This window comes from Solanum dulcamara, chromosome 9 (genome assembly GCF_947179165.1).
Source record: "Solanum dulcamara chromosome 9, daSolDulc1.2, whole genome shotgun sequence".
Lineage (NCBI taxonomy): Eukaryota > Viridiplantae > Streptophyta > Magnoliopsida > Solanales > Solanaceae > Solanum > Solanum dulcamara.
The window spans coordinates 72035390-72053569 of NC_077245.1; the positions used below are offsets into that span (position 1 = coordinate 72035390).

Genomic DNA, 18180 nt, shown 5'->3' on the forward strand with positions numbered 1-18180 from the left:
CCCGATTAAATTCGGATCACGAAAAATTTAGAGTCTTGCGTATGAAACTTTATTCCTCTAACGAGCATGCCATGCCACTTACGTATTTTCCCATATGATGCCACATTATATTCTTCTTGTTTTCATACTCCCAATTTCTTTTTATGGTTGGGTGAGTTAGGTGGTGGAGGGGTACGTAATATACAAATTTCCTTTTTTTCATGATCAATTAATGCTTACCTCTTGAATTCGAGACCTCTATTTAATTAAAAGTGATTAAATTTTACTCGAAAGTTGAGTTAAATATATATGTTTGAAGGTGATTAACTGAACATCTTTCACCGAAAAATTATATTTGCATTTAAATATTTCCTTACCAAAATTTTAGTTGTTATTCTGTCAATAATTTCATTCATTCCATCACTTCGGTGATATAACTACAACATTAGATGGAACATAAACTACCCTTTACCATAAGAACACTTCATTGATTGATCACTTTAAATGGACTAAAAACAAAAGCCCATTGGTGAGACTTTGGTTTTTCAGATAGAGACAAGTTTTTGTGCTTGTTATATGTTTTGACTTATGAGGATCGTTTTCCAATTACACTTTTTTTCCCCCTTAAATCACTAGCCAATAAAATTTAGGACTAAAGTTAACATTCATCAATAATTGAGGGATCAAAAGTGAAATTACCCTAAAACAAAGGACCCAAAAAGAAAAATAAAACATGATAAGAATTTAATAAATAGTCTGGTAGTAGGTGTTGGAAAATTTAATTTTTTTGGGCTACCTAAAAAGTTAGCTATATCACATTTCCCACTGAATAATAATAATACTATAGTTACTACTATACTACATCTTTATATTTGTGTCATTTGTACACACAAAATTTCTATCACACACAATCAATATGGCTTCCTCAACAACCATCACATTTCTCTTCCTCCTTATCTCTCTATTTTCGACGATACTAACTCCGTTCGCGGAGGCACAAACAATGCCACCGATGGCGACTACTATAGAGTCGCCATCGATGTCGCCGGCCACAGCAGCCGGGCCGACGACATCAGGTGGGATGGATTGTATGACAGTGTTGTTAAACATGTCAAGTTGTTTGACATATGTAGAACAAAGTAGCAATTTGACTAAGCCAGATAAAGAATGCTGTCCTGCACTTGCTGGATTATTGGATAGTAACCCTATTTGTTTGTGTCAATTGCTTGGTGATCCTGATAAAATTGGTGTCCAAATTGATGTCAATAGGGCACTAAAACTTCCTAATATTTGCAAATTGGATGCTCCACCAGTTAGCAGTTGTGCAGGTATTACCTACTTCTTTGCTTTTTCTCTCCTACTATATTCCTTTTTTTCAATTTGATATTCGATGCACGCTTTGGAATTGATTATCTTGATTTGTACTTGGAAGTCTCACTTATCAAAACTATTTTGCGTTGGTTAAAATAAATTGAGAAAATTACGATCTATGTCTACTGGAAGAAAATATTTACGTCACGTAGGTCATATTTTGAGTTTGTTATTTGATTTAGCCCATATTTGTGTATAAACACCTTTCATACACTGTTATATATACACTTTTATATAAGCAGGGGCGTATGTAGGGGGGTCACCAGATTCATGTGAACCCGTGAACCCCTCCCGAGAGGCTTTTTTGTATATATATATAATATAAGAATTAATTTTTGACCTATAATTTTAAAATTTTAATGATTTTCAGTGATAAGAACCTAAATGTCAAACCGATCAAATTTATATCTTAGATCCATTTTTTTGTAATAGTGCACCCATCATTTCGAAATCCTGAATACGCCTCTGTATATAAGGTTGATACATTATAATGTTATATGATATTACAAATTGAGCTATGTGACCTAATATTTTATGGGGGAGCGTATATTTTTTTAAAATTTCACAATAAAGTAAGTTTAATATAGTTACAATTTGTTAAACAGTGATAGATCTTTTTAATTTTGTTTTAGTTAGGGATAAATATTCTTACTTTACTTTATAATTAGAATAAATTAGTATGAGATGATATAAATATTGGCCTCAAATAAATTTTTACCACCTACCCTTTCCACAACGTAACTAATGCTAGAAACTTGTTGAATTCTTAACAAAGACATTAAATTTTGAGAGGTGTGGGGATATCATGTATCGTGATGGAATGGTTCGGTATTCCTTTATCATTAATCAAAGAGTTCAGGTCTACATCCGTAGGAATGGAAAAAAAAATGTTAGGAGCACCACCCTCATAAATGAGATATGTAATGTGCGAATCCAAATTTAATCGAACCCAAATACGAATATCAAATACATAAAAAAGAGATCTCTAATGCATTGATTCAAATTTAATTTAACCCTAATACAAATATTGGCAGTTCAATACTTATTTCCGTTGTTGAAAAATATCATTATTAAACTTAAATAATTTAATTAAATAAACTCAAAATTTTAAAAGTAGTAGAATACCTACTCCGAGATCGGCTTCTCAAAATACTTATCATATTTTTTATTTACGCATTCTTTTAGAAAACATTATTTAGGAAAAATATTTAATTATTTTACTTCTATTTATGTCTTAAAATATAATCTCTAGGTCAATTTATTTATTTTCTTTGTTTTACAGAAATTGGTATCCCAGTTGCAGCTCCAACAACAAGTGCTGAAGTTCCTGCTGGTTCACCTGGTAAAATTATTAATTTCATTTAATTATTATATATGTTTTTATTCTCAAAAAAAGTATTGCAACAACCAAAGAAAACAGTTTTTTACACTTATAATACATTTATTATATTATATAATAAAAAATACCAATTATAAATAATTAAGGCTAGGTGGATGAAAATTTTAGCCGTCTGGTTAAAAATATTAAGATCCAAATTAAATTCATGTTGTGGGCTCTACGTATATTAATATGAACTTTTTTTATTTTTTTTATATGCGCAATCATTTTTTATCTCATCGTCTTTTTCAATGTATTGTTTGATCTTTTTAAATAATAATAGTGTCACGTATAAAACGACACTAGTATTACACATATATTTGTTACTATAATTTTATTTTTCTAATTAACCTTTATTTCTTTGTTTAGGTACAACAAATGGTGAAGTTTCAGCTCTTTCACCCGGTAAATATATATATTTGTACTTAATTAATTTTATATTTATCTTTATTCTCTATAAAATATTTCAATAATTAAAAGAAAAAATATATATTTCTTACGTTGGTGATATATATAACTTAATTTTTTTAAATCGTGTCTTGAGCTTTGCAAATATTAAGTGAGCATGCATTTGGATATAGAAATAGTTGAAAATTGAAAAAAATAATAATTGAAGTTTAAGTTGAAAAATAATATTTAGAAATTAAAATTTTGAGAGTGAAAAAACAAAAAGCATTTGGAAAACCAAATTTGAAATACTCACTTTCAAAACTAACCATAAAATAGTAAGTTTTTGGTCTTAAGATGAACTTTGTTTTCCTTTATAGGTAATCTTTTTCTTTATCTCTTGGTCTATTTAATTAGTGCTTATTGTTCGACTCTTCAAATAGTAATAATACACATAAAATAGGAAAATGGGAGATTTAGAGTAACGATAAAGTTGTTTTCGTGTGATTTATATGTTATGTGTTCGAGCCGTAAAAACAACCAATAATATTTGTATTAGGATAGATTGTCTACATCACACCCTTTTAGATACGATCCTTTTCTAGATTGTGCATGAATATAAAATGTTTTGTGCACGAGACTGTTTTATTATTACATAAAATAGGGACACATGAAGTATTAAATATTTGTTAATTATTATTAATTTTTTTCCTATTTTCTTGATCAACCCAATTAACCTTTATTTAATTTTTTTAGGAGGTTTTGCTTCAAGTCCTACTACATCATCAGACAAAAATAATGCAGCTTCAATTATGACATTTTTCAAGATGCAATTGGTTCTTAGCTTGGGAATTATATTTTTCACAACTATTTACTGAGTCGATGTTTGTTTATGAGAGGCGCATTCGTATTCCCTTCTGATTTGACCACAAATTCTTGGAATTAATTCTTCGTAGAGACATCAATAAGTTAAATTATCTTATTAATTAGAATTGAATTAATTTCTGTTTTGTAATTCTCATTATCTTTAATTTTCCACTTTCAAATCATTTGTTGATTTGAGAAATTCGATTGATATTGAATTTTTCTAGTAACATGGATGATATAATTTGAATATTTTAATTCTGTAAGGTGATGTTTTACTATGATTTTTCTCTATATGTATTGTATGGTTACTATGAGAACTATGTTTGTTTTGATTGTTTCTTTAATTACATGGTATGATATGGTTTGGTTTCATGGTTTTGTAACCATAAAAACCCTCACTTTTTGAAACCACCAATTTGGTGGTATTCCATTGTTTACTTATTTTTTTTCCATTATACAATTACTTAATTTTAAATAATTCTAATTTATCCTTTATTCTTTATTAAACGTTACTTTAATATATCTACTACTTTCACGGTTGTATTACTCAATCTCCTTCGCAATAATTTTTGAAACTTCTAGGGATTTCAAATTGAAATTCTCCTTTCAAATATTATTAATATTTATAGTAATTAAGGACATTTTCATAAATTTATCAGTTATGATACAATACCATACAATCAAATCAAATAACAAAATTACCATTAAACAATAGCAAATCATATAATCTATCCAAACATAATATTGTACTGTACAGTATAGTATCATACCATATCATACAGTATCGTACATTATGAAACCATGAAAAACCACCATCCAAACAGAGTGTAAGAGTCTTTGTAAAATAGTTTGGGCCGTGAGAACCTGGACCTAAAATCTGTTTGGATCCATTTCCTGCTTAAGGTCTGATTTGGGCCTCCAATTGTGAGCCCAAAAAGATTGGAATTTGCAAATTAATTTTTTTTTATTACAAAATTTTATGCATTGCATAATTTCTAAGAATAAGTTGTTTGTTTATAAAAATATTTTTCATAAGTATAAAAGATGTGAAAATTGATATATATAGGTTATCTCAATTGAGTAGTTATAAATTCGTTCCCATTGCTTAATGTAATGTAGATTGACGGGAGATTTCATGTCTAGGCCTTCGGGCACATAATCTGAATGGTTAAATGACTGTCAATTGCTGTTTAGGGTGGAATGTATGTTGTGGGTCATGATTATTATGTGATTACTGATAAAGGTCCAATTTTTGAATGTTAATCTTGGTGAGACTGTTTAGAAGGCCAATGATTCTTGTGAGATTAAGTGTAGACAATAGTTGAGTTATAACGGAATCCTGAGACTTGGGAAATTATGGGCTATTGATGTATATAAAGGGATGTTTGTATTTTTAGAAGCTCTTGTACCTGTTTAGACTAGTATCCTTGGAGATGTTAGATTGTTCCTTGTAATAAACCATCAGAGTTTTAAGTTGATATAAAGTGATTTCATAACTCTTTTGGCCTATTATTGGTAATTGTTAAACTTCCGCATGATATTTTGTAAGAGTTCTCCTATTTAGGTGTTAGAGTAGGTGCCCGCACGCCCGATGGGTTGGGTCGTGACAATAATAAACCCTTTTTAAAATTTATTTTAATAAATATGAGACAAGTGGTATAAGGTATTAAATAAATTATCAACTTAGCCCATCAATTAAATCAATTATCTAAAGTTACCCCTCAACTCAATAATCGTAGTTATCGATTAGTCCAAAATACCCATTAAAATTTACGGGGTAAGTCTTTTATGAAATAAAAAGCTCTAGTACTCAAAACGACCTAATAGTCATTACATCTTGTAAGTTTTTTCTTTAAATGGATTATGCGTGATATTATACAATAATATAAAATGATATAATATATCCAAATATTATATTCATAAAAAATAATACTATATGATATAATACATATCAAACAATAAGTAATAATTATCCATACGAAGTGTAATTAATTCAACTCACTATTTGTGTAAAGATCATCCAAGTATAAATAGCCCGGTGAAAGACGAGCATGCAAGTACGTGGATTGTCGGTCAACTTTAAATTTTCGAGTGACGATTGTTTCATCTCTTAACAAAAGATGCGGGGGCCTGATATGTCACATACGAAACATTAAGAACCAAAGTGTACACACAGAAGACTCTCCTCTTAAACCCAAAACTCCCCATTGATGGAAACATTTCGAGGTTATTGAGAGAAAAATCGAAGAAGAGTGGCACAGGGAAATGCGATCGTGTGTTATTCTTAATCTTCTCATTTCATGTTTACATATTATTTAATAAAAAAGGGCAGTCCGGTGCACTAAAGCTCCCGCTATGCGCAGGGTTTACATATTATTTAATAATTTTATTTTATCTTTTATCCTACATTTTTATGGTAACTCTATCCGTATTTTATTTTCTTGTAAATTTATTCTTCAAAATTGATTATGTTGACATTCTACGATAATATAAAATGATATAATCTATTCAAATATTATATTCATCAAAATAATACTATGCGATACAATACATTATCAAACAATAAGTAATGACTAACTATCCAAGTTGTAATTAATTCGACTTGCTATTTGTTAAAGATTTTTTATAAGAAAAAAGATTGTAGCTGAGTATAAATAAGCCGGTGAAAGAGGAACATGCAAGCATGCGGATTGTATCGGTCAATTTTGAGTTATTGAGTTATGATTGCTCCATCTCTTAATAAAAGAATCGGGGCCTCCCGAAAAAACAATGGGATTGATATGTCATATACGAAACATTAAGAACCAAAGTGTACGCACAGAAGACTTTCCTCTTAAACCCAAAACCCCCCCATTGATTGAAACATTTCAAGATTCTTTAAGAGAAATCGAAGAAGAGTGGCATAGGGAAGTTGGAGAATCCAAAAGTAAAAGCAAAAAGATGAAAAATTTACCACTGTTTTTGATGGGTTGTGGAGGAGTTGGCCGTCAATTGCTCCAACACATTGTTTCTTGTCGATCTCTTCACGCCAAACAGGTAATAAAAAGTGTTTTTTTTAACCAATTTGAGAAAATCATCATCAATTTTGATTGTTATTAGTGTTTATTTTTGTTGGGTTTTTGTGGGTAATACTAATACTTACAGGGGGTGCATTTGCGAGTTGTGGGTGTGTGTGATAGCAAATCTTTGGTGGTTGTACCTGATGTTCAGACTGCAGAATTGAATGATTCATTTCTTCTTGAAGTTTGTCGGGTCAAATCCAATGGCTCCTCATTGCAGACTCTTGCAGATTTTGGTAACAGTTCACCATTTTTTTGTTGTGTTGTTTAAGTCATTTGGTGTGCTTACCTATTGTATTGCAATATTTAACTTGGTCTCAGTTGACAGTTAAACACTCCAATTCTTCCCGATTGTGTTTCGTGGACATGCTGATGTGGTACACAAATTTTGGTGGTGTTTAGATGATCATTTTGTAAGTTAGAATGGAATGTTCAAGTGACATAGTGGAGATGAGTTGAGGTGTCTAGATATGCATATCAAAGTTGAAGTTTTTACTTGTCAGTCCATGCCAAGTTTAAGTGTTTGTTTATGTATTATAGCTGAATTTTATTGTATCATATACTAAAGGCATAATACATAAACAAACACTCAAACTTGGGCTCAGTTGGCAAGTAAGCACTCCAACTTTGAGAGTACACATCTAGACGCCTCAACTTGGTCTCAATCGGTAATTAAATACTCCAACACGTCCCCATTTTATCTCATGTTGGAGTGTACAACTGACACAATGGAGATGAGTTGAGGTGTCTAGATTTGCATACTCAAAATTGGAGTGTTTAGTTGTCAGTTGATGCCAAGTTAAAGTGTCTATCTATGTATCATGCCTATTCTAAATCTTATCGTATTCTAAATTTGTTGTTATGTAAAGATGAAAAGTGTCATTTTATGTAACGATAGTTGTTACCTTATTTTTTCTCATATTGCCCTTACTTTTTATTTAATAATCATATTTTGCCTTTAACCTACCTTTTTTCGTAACTCTACCCTCTACCCTACATTTTCTTTGTGATATTGTTAACTTATTCTTTTTGTTAGTGTGTGGCATTATGAAAATACAAAAGAGGTACAATCTATTCAAACATTGTATTCATCAAAACAATTAGTACAATACGATACGATACAATACATTATGAGACATGTAAAAATCACTCAAACAAGCTGCTAAATTATTTGGTGTGTTTATTTGTAGAATGACAAAAAGGTGAATCCTTTTTTTGTTCTGACATGTAGGTATATGCCAAGTGTTTTCTGGTCCAGAACTTATACAAAAAGTAATTGATATTGGACTTCTTGGCAAATCAACAGGTTTGTGGCATGTCCAAGACATTTATTTTGGGATTGTTGGGGTTGGTAGGCTTGTTATGCAAAGTGTATACCTGCTTATATTATCGTCTATTCTTTACTAGTGGAGGAATAATCTACTTGAGAATTTTGATTAGTAACAATGAGTAACTGTTAACTTTATGCCGTATGGGTTAAATGCTTTGTATTAGCTCCGATTGTTAAATCTTCCCCCATGACTTTTAAATGCTTTGATGAGTATAGTACAGTTGTTGACTACAGCTGCTACATGATTCTGGACCTTGCTTATATACTTCCACTGTTTAGTCCAATGTAGGATCAGAAGCATGAAGTGCAGTGAGTAAATTAGCTTTGTTTTTGCAGTCAGATGGAGTTGCTAGTCTACTTTGCTGTATGAAAAGAATTTTTTGTTTATCCGGAGGAAATGAGTTCGAAATACATCTTATTCTTGCTTATCATATTTCTTACACTTGCTTAAACTTTTTGTACATGAAGGCATAAGATAATGCAGGTATCAAGGTGTTAGCTTTTGGGGGGTTCTTTCACAGTCAGATTCCTTTTGATTGAAATTCAACTGTGGCAGGTTTAGCTTTTGTTGATTGTTCAGCTAGTGCTGAGACTATTGGAGTGCTAAACCAGGTCGTAGATTTTGGTTGTTGTGTGGTGCTGGCTAACAAGAAGCCTCTTACTGTGCCAATGGTAAACGATCCTTTTTATTGTCATTAATTTCTTTCAACGTGTAGCTTAAATATTGGAATAGTGCTGTATTGTAGGCAGGAAGGGATAAAACCAGATAGTTATTGTGGCATACGAACAGTGCTCTAGATATGGTTCAACCATTGAATGTGCCACTAGTAGTTGAAGGATAAAATGTAGCAGATAATGTCCATGTTTTTCATTTTCTTAACTTTCAGCAACCATATTAATGCTTACGTGCAGAAATGCAGTAAACGATCCATTTAACCGTGTTTAATCTTAAAAACTAACAAAAAAAAAGGGCAGCCCGGTGCACTTAAGCTCCCGCTATGCGCAGGGTCCGGGGAAGGGCCCGACCACAAGGGTCTATTGTACGCAGCCTTACCTTGCATTTCTGCCAGAGGCTGTTTCCAAGGCTTGAACCCGTGACCTCCTGATCACATGGCAGCAACTTTACCAGTTACTCCAAAGATGCTAAATGAGCAAAGGACAAAAAACTGAGTCAAATGCTATAACATGAATATAGAGTCCATTGAAGGTATATTTTTGAGTGAACAAGTGTGATCTATCTAATAGTTAAAACTTCTGCATTAAAAAATAATCTAATAGTTTAAACTTCTGACTGAGGTGACTACCTAATTATTTATGCTAGCAGAGAAGGCAGAGTTTTGGGTTTAGGTTCGCCATCACCCTTCATTAGAAAAATAAAAAAGGTCACGTGCTTGGACAGTTGGCCCATAGAAAACAATCAGTTCCACACTCCAGTTAAATAAATAAAGATCACACTATTCAACAGAGCTAAAGTCAAAGTCAGTTTCTATTGCTTCCCTTGATTCATCGCATGCTTATTATGTTTGCTATGGGCACCAAGATTTGCAAGACTGGGTCAAAGTTGGGTGGGGGTATGTGATGTAAGCTAACACTGCATAACTTGCAAAACATTCAGAATTACAGGTCAATCACCTTTTCAACCCTTGTCATCTTTCATCTCTTAAACTGTAAAAGTTCCTCTCAACATGGCGTCTATTATGTTTTGTGTATTGATTATTTTCGCCTTATTTGCAGGAGGATTATGATAAGTTGGTGTCACAGCCTCGTCGCCTTAGACACGAGTCAACTGTATGTTCTCTTATTTATATTGCATGTTAAAATCTTTTGTGCACTGGAATGCTGGAGTGGAAGAAGTTTTTAGAGTGTCATGTTATGGGGTTATACTAGTGTACGAGTCTTTAGGTAGAAAAAATTAAATTGTTTTTGATCAAGTAAGACCAGAACGCTTGCTGAAACCTTGGTTGTCCTGTCTTTTGATATCGACATTCTATACCAAGCTTATTGCGGTGGCGACCAGTACAGTTTTGTAGTTTCTTCTCTTGTCAATTTAAACACAAGTGTATCCAGATCCCTTTATCACCAAGGGGTGTGGTGGGATGGTTTGAGTCCCTCCATCCTAAACTAGCGGGTCTTGGGTTTAGTCTTGAAATGGAGAATCTCTTGATAGTGAACGCTTTACCCCCCTTAGTAGGTGGCTTATCCTTGTGTCAATCGTATTAGTTGGATTAGTGGGTTACGGATGCCAGATGGTTAAAGAAAAAATAAAAAACGTATATCCAGATCCCTTGAATAAACAATGCTAAGTAACTCTGGAGATATAGTTAATTAAATATTCTTCCCTTTCCCCCATCCTCTTCCGAATATAACAGAGTAGCTGGATGAGTTCTTCACTGGATTGATGAAAAAGATGTCATTTTACATATCTAGAGTGACTCATCTAGATCAGAAGGCTTACCTACTCTCTCAATTGTGAAAGTTCCAACTTTCCTGCCTCAGATTCCTCCCACCGTTCACTGAAAGAAGGATGTAATTAGGCATCTATCTGTAAATATACATTTGAAGCTAGAAAGAATAAGTGATCATATGGATGGTGAGGGGTATCATTTGGTTTATCTGATATCTAGAGCACTAGTTAAGTAAAAACCAGCTTCACTTGTATTTGAGATTCTTAAATGTCTCATACACGTTAAACCTTCCTCTTCTGCTTTAAAAGCTTTTCTTGTTTGACATCCCAAACAATGATATGGTATTTGTAGCGCATTGTGTTTGTTTAATTGATCCAATGTAGCTTCTATGGTATATGAAGGATAGTATTGTCGTAGTTCAGTTTATACTTGGCCAAGCAAAGTTGTCTGAACTTGCTATATGTGTGGTAGGTTGGTGCTGGCCTTCCTGTCATAGCATCCTTAAATCGCATAATTTCATCAGGAGACCCTGTCTACCGTATTATTGGGAGTTTGAGTGGTAATATTTTATGACCATTTATCATTTAGGCTATATATGCAATAGCAATTGATTATCCTTAGTATTTATCTTGCTTGTTATAAACATTAGGAGCATTTGATGGTAAGATGCCATATATCTTGGTATCTAACAGGTACCCTGGGGTATGTAATGAGTGAAGTTGAGGATGGAAAACCATTCAGCCAAGTCGTTAATGCTGCTAAAAGCCTTGGCTACACTGAACCAGGTGATAAGTTACAACCACCCTATTAATGTTGTAAAATCACCGTATGAGTATTGAAGATATGACTTACAAAAACAGAAATGTGGTCGTCGAAAATATGATATTATCTATTCATAAATAAGTGACGTCTTACTTTTTTGTTTATATGTTCTCTTTCTATGAGTAATTCCTACTCGTTTTCCTGTCAGGCAAGTGTTCCTCTGGTACATTAATATTTTCTGGTCTTCTGCTTAGAAAGTTTGTCTAGCACTAATTTGAATGTGAGAGAAATCAGAGAAACAAGAGAAACGATTAAGAGGATGTGTGAGGCAAATGTCTTACACGTGAATTCTTCTTTTATATGCTCACTTTACAGTGCATCTTCTTACATTTATCCAATGTGGTGAACATGCACATACAACTCTATATTAAACTTATCTCTTGTTATTTACATTTAGCTATCTAATTCTCCCCTCTAGTTGGTGCTGACATGAGCTTGCTATACATGTCACCTGTATAGGGTTTTGTGAATAAGTCTATATGCTGATCAATTGACTTTCCAAACTTTATAACTCTGTCATGAAAACATTTTTTGGGGAAGGGACAGTCAGTTTCTCTATGCTTGGTCCTCTTGTCAGATGCTGCATACAATGGGATACAAGTACAACTTCATTATCACACTCAAGTTTCGTTATGATCAATTTCAATTGTTCGAGAAAAAGGTATCTCGGGTTTAACTCCGCCTAAAAGTTAGCTCGTGACATGAGGCTTGCCGAAGACCACATAAAGAGATTACAACAATACATCCTCAACTGAAGTGAGACTAACACCTTATTGCTTGCACAGGGCGGAACATATGGAGTATTTATAACATAACATAGAGGCTTAACATTGGGTAACTAAACATTAGGGATGAGCTTGAGTGAGATATCACCAAGAAAATGGACTTTGGGCCTAACCCAGTCCAAAAAGCTAGTCCAAGATCATATAAGGGTACATCTAACCAATTTGGTAAACTAACAGCAATCGTTTTTGATCCTTTTGGTGGTTGTTAATCTATGAGTTCATAGTTACCATAGTCATGACCCAATATTCTCTCTCTTCAATAATACCAAATTGCCTGAAAGTATAATATAGTATTTAGAAGTAGAACGCCTATAAAGAAGGTATCACTGTCCAGTGGAGAATCTAGAATTTTCATTCAGGGGATTCAAAAAATAAAACGTGCGAATAAGGTAGGAAAACACAATTCCAAGGGAAGTAGTAGTATAAAGTTTATTGATACAAAAAGTTAGTTCTGTAACAAGAGACCTGAAACTAATAGGAGTAATTACAGTAAAACAAAAAGTTACCCCTATACAATGTGTGAATCTACAACTAGGATGCTAGGTAGAGCAAAAAAATTAGTCCTCTTTGGGTATGAAACAAGCCAACAATAATAAAATTATGTGATATAATTTTAATATTTGACTCTTAGTTTTCGGGGGAAGAACAAAAAAAGTGATTTAGGGATTTGGAAAGATGAAAAGTGATTTAGCTTTTGGAAATGGGACCCTTTAATTTTTTTTGGGTTTAAATCAATTATTTCAGCCCTTCTTTTTTAAAAAAAAGAAAAAAAACGTGAAAGATCAAAGATGGGCCAGCTGATGGCTGTTCCCAAAATAATAAAGAAAAGCTAAAAATACATGCCCACAGCGAGATTCGAACGCTGGACGCGAGAGTCCTGAGCGCGGACGCGGGGGTCTATCTACCACCACTGCACTACACTTTGCTTTATGTTCAGGAGGTTCAAACTTAATATGTAACCATAAATATTAAAAATTTACCTTATATATGCAGTGTAATTTTTTGCCGAGGGGGTTCGGGTGAACCCCCTCACGCCTCTCTAGATTCGCCCCTGTCACTGTCCATTTTGCATCGAAATTGTCTTCGATTTTCGTTGATAATCCTTTCCAAGAACAGACTTCATACACCAAAAGATGCAAATCATTGCATCCTATTGAATACGACATGGCAAATACAGAAATTGATTCACAATAACAGTTGGAAAGGCAACATCAGGTCTAGTCACCTATAAGATAGTTTAAATTGCGAACTAACCTTCTATATCTCTTGAGATTACTAAGAAGCTCTAAGAGGGTCCTCCTAACCTAGTAGAGGTTTAACATTTAAATTCATAGAAGTATCAATAAGTTTACAATCCATCATATATTTATTCTAAGTACATAAGATGCAATGTTTGTGGCAAGTAAACTTTTTAAGGGGATTCTAGTGCTTTATCCAAGGAGATAACACCATTATTTTAATCCATTGTGAAGATGTAATTCTGTTTCCAGCAGGATTATATAAGAAATTTGGAGCCATCCAAAACTTCTAAGGAAATTCTGGTTCTTTTTCTAATAAAGAATAACAGTGTCTTCAATGCATTGTCAAGATGCAGTCTACTTTCTAGCAGCAATTAACAGGAACCAAATATCATTATGGAAAAACCCACTGACACCACACTTCATCTCAATTCTCATTACGATAGTTGAAGTATGAAGTTATTCTTATGCATTTATACTTATCTGCAGATCCTCGGGATGATCTAGGCGGTATGGATGTAGCAAGAAAGGTTACAAAACATCTTTCTTCTGATTAAGCTTACAGTGTCCAAGAGTTCAATCCATTTATATTGCCAAATTATTATGCTGATTAAAGCATTATCTTTCTTCTTTATCTGCAGTCTTACAGTATGCATAATTAAGACCTAATGTTTCATCTGCTATATACTCACACTCATTGTAGAAGAGTTTTCAGGAAGTATATTTTTTCTGTGATATTCTTATGCTGAATGTTATCCATTTATGAGAATAGGAATTTTAGCTGAATGGACCCATGGTAATATGCATAGATTATGTATCTTGCACAATCACTTAAAATTTGACCTTTGGAAGGGAAATGTAAATGAATTTCTGAGCATTATGGGTATGAGTGAAATAGACCAAATCCTGTATAATAAACCCCTTTGGAAGACTAGAACTGCATAACTCAACACCCTCTCACATGTGTAACCAGATTTTGAGGTTCACTTGAACTTTAATATGGACTGAAGAGTGTGAGAATAAGCTTACCAAAGGTTGGCTACGACATTATGTGAAAAGATCTGAGCTTCCAGTATTGGAGAACCTAAAACCTTATAAACCCCTTTAAAAGTCTCTATTCGACCCATATGGAACAACTATATAACTCAACTGGAAATGACTAAGAATCAAATATACAATACTCTAAGACCACTCAATTCTTTGTTTATAAGCCAACATAAACAATATGATACAATTATTCTGTTTTGGAATGTCAACTGCAATGAGTCTGAACCATTGAATTAACCATCTAAAAGAATGTAATTAATATAAATTTTTAAAAAAGAAGAACGAAAAACTAGTAGAGTGATCGGTGGTTATCATTTGCTTACCTTGTTTTTTCCCCTTATTATGGTTACTTGTAAGTATAGTTTTGTAAGGAGAACATTCAAGCCAGTTCCCATCTGGATCAAAATTCAAGGTCTCTTCTAGTATGTGAAGTGATTCTACTACTCTTTTGTATCATGAAAAATGGCACATTAGCTATTGTCATTTGTGCATGAGAGTGTAGAAGGAGCATCTCTGTTTCATACTTCAAGTACTTTGTTATAATGTTTCCTTGTTTGGTACTTGGGATGATGATGTCTTTGGGGAGCAGAAAAGCAGTGATTTAGGCAGAATCATTTTCGCAGATTGTGATGGGAAGCTTATCTTATCCAGCTTGATATAGTTAATACTTGGTTTCTCGGTACCTTTCATGAAACATTCATGGTTCTAAATGGTTCTGTAAATTTTGAGAAGTTGAACATCCCTCATAACAACATTTTGTTTTGATGTCTTCATAACAGGCTCTAATTCTTGCTCGGCTCCTTGGACGGCGTTTAAACCTAGATAATATGAAGGTTAGGATACGTGTCGCCATGTCTCTTTGTTTTGTTACTAATTTATTTAGCTTCAGAAACCTTTATGCATTTTGCAAATCCCTTTTCAGATTGAAAGCTTGTATCCTAAAGAAATGGGACCAGATGTGATGCCTCTGGAAGACTTTCTAGTGAATGGCCTTCCTTTACTTGACAAGAAAATTGAAGATAGGATTAAACAAGCTTCTGCAAATGGGGATGTTCTGCGTTATGTTTGCTTGATTGATGATGCAAGGTAATTCTTTCATTTCATTTCTAGTTTGCCAACGGATAATGACAACTTGATCTTTTATCCTAATCACATTCTGCAAGTCACCATTCCTCTAGCAGCTTAAAGCATAGCTTGCTCACTGATGGGAGTGTTATGGCAAGTTAAGGTATTGATGAGCATGGAGATTACTGCTACAGACAAGTTTATCTTAGAAGATAATCTGAATTCCTCTTAACAAATGCTTTAGAAATTTATGACAGCATGCACCCACTTGAACATATAAGTTTGAGAGATATCTGCAAACCAGTTGTATTAGTTAAGATGTTTTATGTTAGTGGCAATCCGACTAACAATTTCACTATGCCCTTGTCATCTAGTCAGTTGTTCGCCTCTTTTATCCGCGACCAAGTAAAGAAAGAGTTAGAAGTATAAATCTGTAACGGCATAGATGATGGAACATGGAAATATCTTTAAATGATGGGTCCAAAATATTTTCTTTAATTAGTTCTTTTTTCATGTATTTGGGGTGGGGAAGATGGCAGATGGGTATGCAGAATTATCATATTTTTTCTCGAGACTTGTGTTGAGAAAATTGTTATAAGCTCTTGTGTTTAGCATAACATCAATTGAAAATTGGGAAGCAAAAACTTGGTCCGAGGAGGAAACTTGTCTGGTTTTGTTTGAATATAATTCACCACCATGTTCATATGGTAATGATGGCTTCATTTGGATGCAAAATGGCTATGTTGTTCATACGATTAGAAATTTAGAATATATCTTTGGTTTTCTTTAAGGGGTTTGGTCTCACCTTGTAACGCTTGAGGTTTCATTTCTTGTGTTGTCTACAAACCTATATCAAGGAGTATATATACTTGTTGGTTGAAGAAAAAAATAGATATTTCTATTTATTGGTTGTAAAGTTTTTGTCTTCTTGATAAGTGTCTACTTTAGAACTATTATGATTTGTTCTTGCAAAATCAACTGCTACAAACAGCTTCACTGAAAACAAATAGCAAAGAAGAAAGTGTCTGGCTGTCTGCTGCCTGGGGAAAAATTGATTATTGAAGACACTTTTGTGTACATGAAATTAACATCTTTCATTTTCAGATGTGAAGTTGGCATCCAAGAAGTTCCAAAAGATTCTGCATTGGGAAGATTAAGGGGAAGTGATAACGTGGTATGCATTGTTCACTTTCAGTTGCGAATCTTTGGTCCCTCTTCTTCTTGTTCCATTTTGCTGCTTCTTTGGTCCCTCTTATTCTTGTTCCATTACTTTGTTTTCTGTTGCGAATTTTCTTTTAACTGCTATGGATGTTCAACCATATCATACGCATTGTTATTTGATTATCAAGGTAAAACATTTTTAATTGTTCAAAACCCCTTTGTGATGTCATTTAGTGTAGTGATGTATAACATCATGCTGTGATTTTAAAGAATTGCTTATTTTTTCTCACTTAGAAGATGCAGATATCACTTAATTTTCATCTGTTAGAATATGAATACATCTTTTATACACCATTACCCATGCCTAGGCGAACGCCTTACTTTGTCTTACTCTTTATGCATCATCTAGTGTTGACCTGCAAAACTTTGTGCAGTTAAGGTCTTCGACTCTACCTTAATCGTAAAATGTATCCCCTGTACTTAGGAGGTTATATCAACAGCAAGATTAATGACTTGCTTTTGTCGAAGAATGACTATGATGATTGAACGTCTGTAATTCGTTTGTCTGCAGGTGGAGATATACAGCCGTTGTTACGATAAACAACCTTTGGTTATCCAAGGTGCTGGAGCAGGAAATGATACCACAGCAACTGGTGTCCTAGCTGATATCCTTGACATTCAAGATTTATTCCCTTGACTGAGTATTATACACTGAGATACAAACATCCGATGTGCAAAAGGACAAAAAATCGACTCTTCTTGCCCATTTGCTTCCAGATTGGAGATTGAAATCGGGCTCAGAAAGCACATGCATTTTTTGAAAAAATCTCATTACACGGGAGTGCCTTGTAAGTTTACAGTAAATGATTACACGATTTCTCTCGTCTTTCTTGTCACTAGTGAAATTGAGTTTTTAGGAGTTCACTTCAGGTTATAATCAGTTCACTTTGTAATGACCATTTTGTTATCTGAATTTTTTTATGTTATCACAATTTAGAGACTTATCTTATAGCTATTATGCTAGTGAACGTATGAAATGAAATCCTACAATAGAAGAGAACTCACTAAATCATATCAAGTATAGTTACTCTCTGTTCGTATCTCTTTTTCCAATTTCGGTCCCACAAATGGGGTCTGGATAGAGAGGGAGTAGGACCAATGTTGATGTTGTATCTAAAACTCGTTGACTACTGTACTATAAAAGTAGCAACCAGTAGGTCCTCCATCAAGTAAAAGAGCTAGCTTGACAGGTCCTTCAGCTCCTTCCTCGACAGGCATTGTTCCAG

At 33.5% G+C, this 18180-nt stretch overlaps 2 protein-coding genes across 2 annotated transcripts; both read left to right on the plus strand.

Annotated features, from left to right (window-relative positions):
* Positions 1-780: 780 nt before the first annotated feature.
* Positions 781-4273, plus strand: LOC129902791 (non-specific lipid transfer protein GPI-anchored 2-like). Its single transcript, XM_055978197.1, has 4 exons — positions 781-1307; positions 2633-2692; positions 3098-3133; positions 3872-4273. Exons 1-4 carry the CDS (start codon positions 896-898, stop codon positions 3991-3993), a joined length of 630 nt encoding a protein of 209 aa, XP_055834172.1. The 5' UTR covers positions 781-895; the 3' UTR covers positions 3994-4273.
* A 2545-nt stretch (positions 4274-6818) lies between these two features.
* On the plus strand, positions 6819-17905 carry LOC129903077 (uncharacterized). The gene is made up of 12 exons (XM_055978560.1): positions 6819-7018; positions 7127-7277; positions 8273-8347; positions 8928-9043; positions 10106-10159; positions 11248-11335; positions 11469-11561; positions 14111-14151; positions 15448-15501; positions 15591-15754; positions 16838-16907; positions 17466-17905. The coding sequence occupies exons 1-12, from the start codon at positions 6923-6925 to the stop codon at positions 17589-17591; spliced, it is 1128 nt and encodes a 375-aa protein (XP_055834535.1). The 5' UTR covers positions 6819-6922; the 3' UTR covers positions 17592-17905.
* Positions 17906-18180: the final 275 nt, after the last annotated feature.

Excerpts from the sequence above, each read along its gene's own strand:
- LOC129902791 (XM_055978197.1), top strand. The coding sequence starts at position 896 with ATGGCTTCCTCAACAACCATCACATTTCTCTTCCTCCTTATCTCTCTA. Across the intron at positions 1,308-2,632 it reads ACCAGTTAGCAGTTGTGCAG|AAATTGGTATCCCAGTTGCA; the intron begins GTATTACCTACT and ends TTTGTTTTACAG. Across the intron at positions 3,134-3,871 it reads AGTTTCAGCTCTTTCACCCG|GAGGTTTTGCTTCAAGTCCT; the intron begins GTAAATATATAT and ends TAATTTTTTTAG.
- LOC129903077 (XM_055978560.1), top strand. The coding sequence starts at position 6,923 with ATGAAAAATTTACCACTGTTTTTGATGGGTTGTGGAGGAGTTGGCCGT. Across the intron at positions 7,278-8,272 it reads GCAGACTCTTGCAGATTTTG|GTATATGCCAAGTGTTTTCT; the intron begins GTAACAGTTCAC and ends TCTGACATGTAG. Across the intron at positions 8,348-8,927 it reads ACTTCTTGGCAAATCAACAG|GTTTAGCTTTTGTTGATTGT; the intron begins GTTTGTGGCATG and ends CAACTGTGGCAG.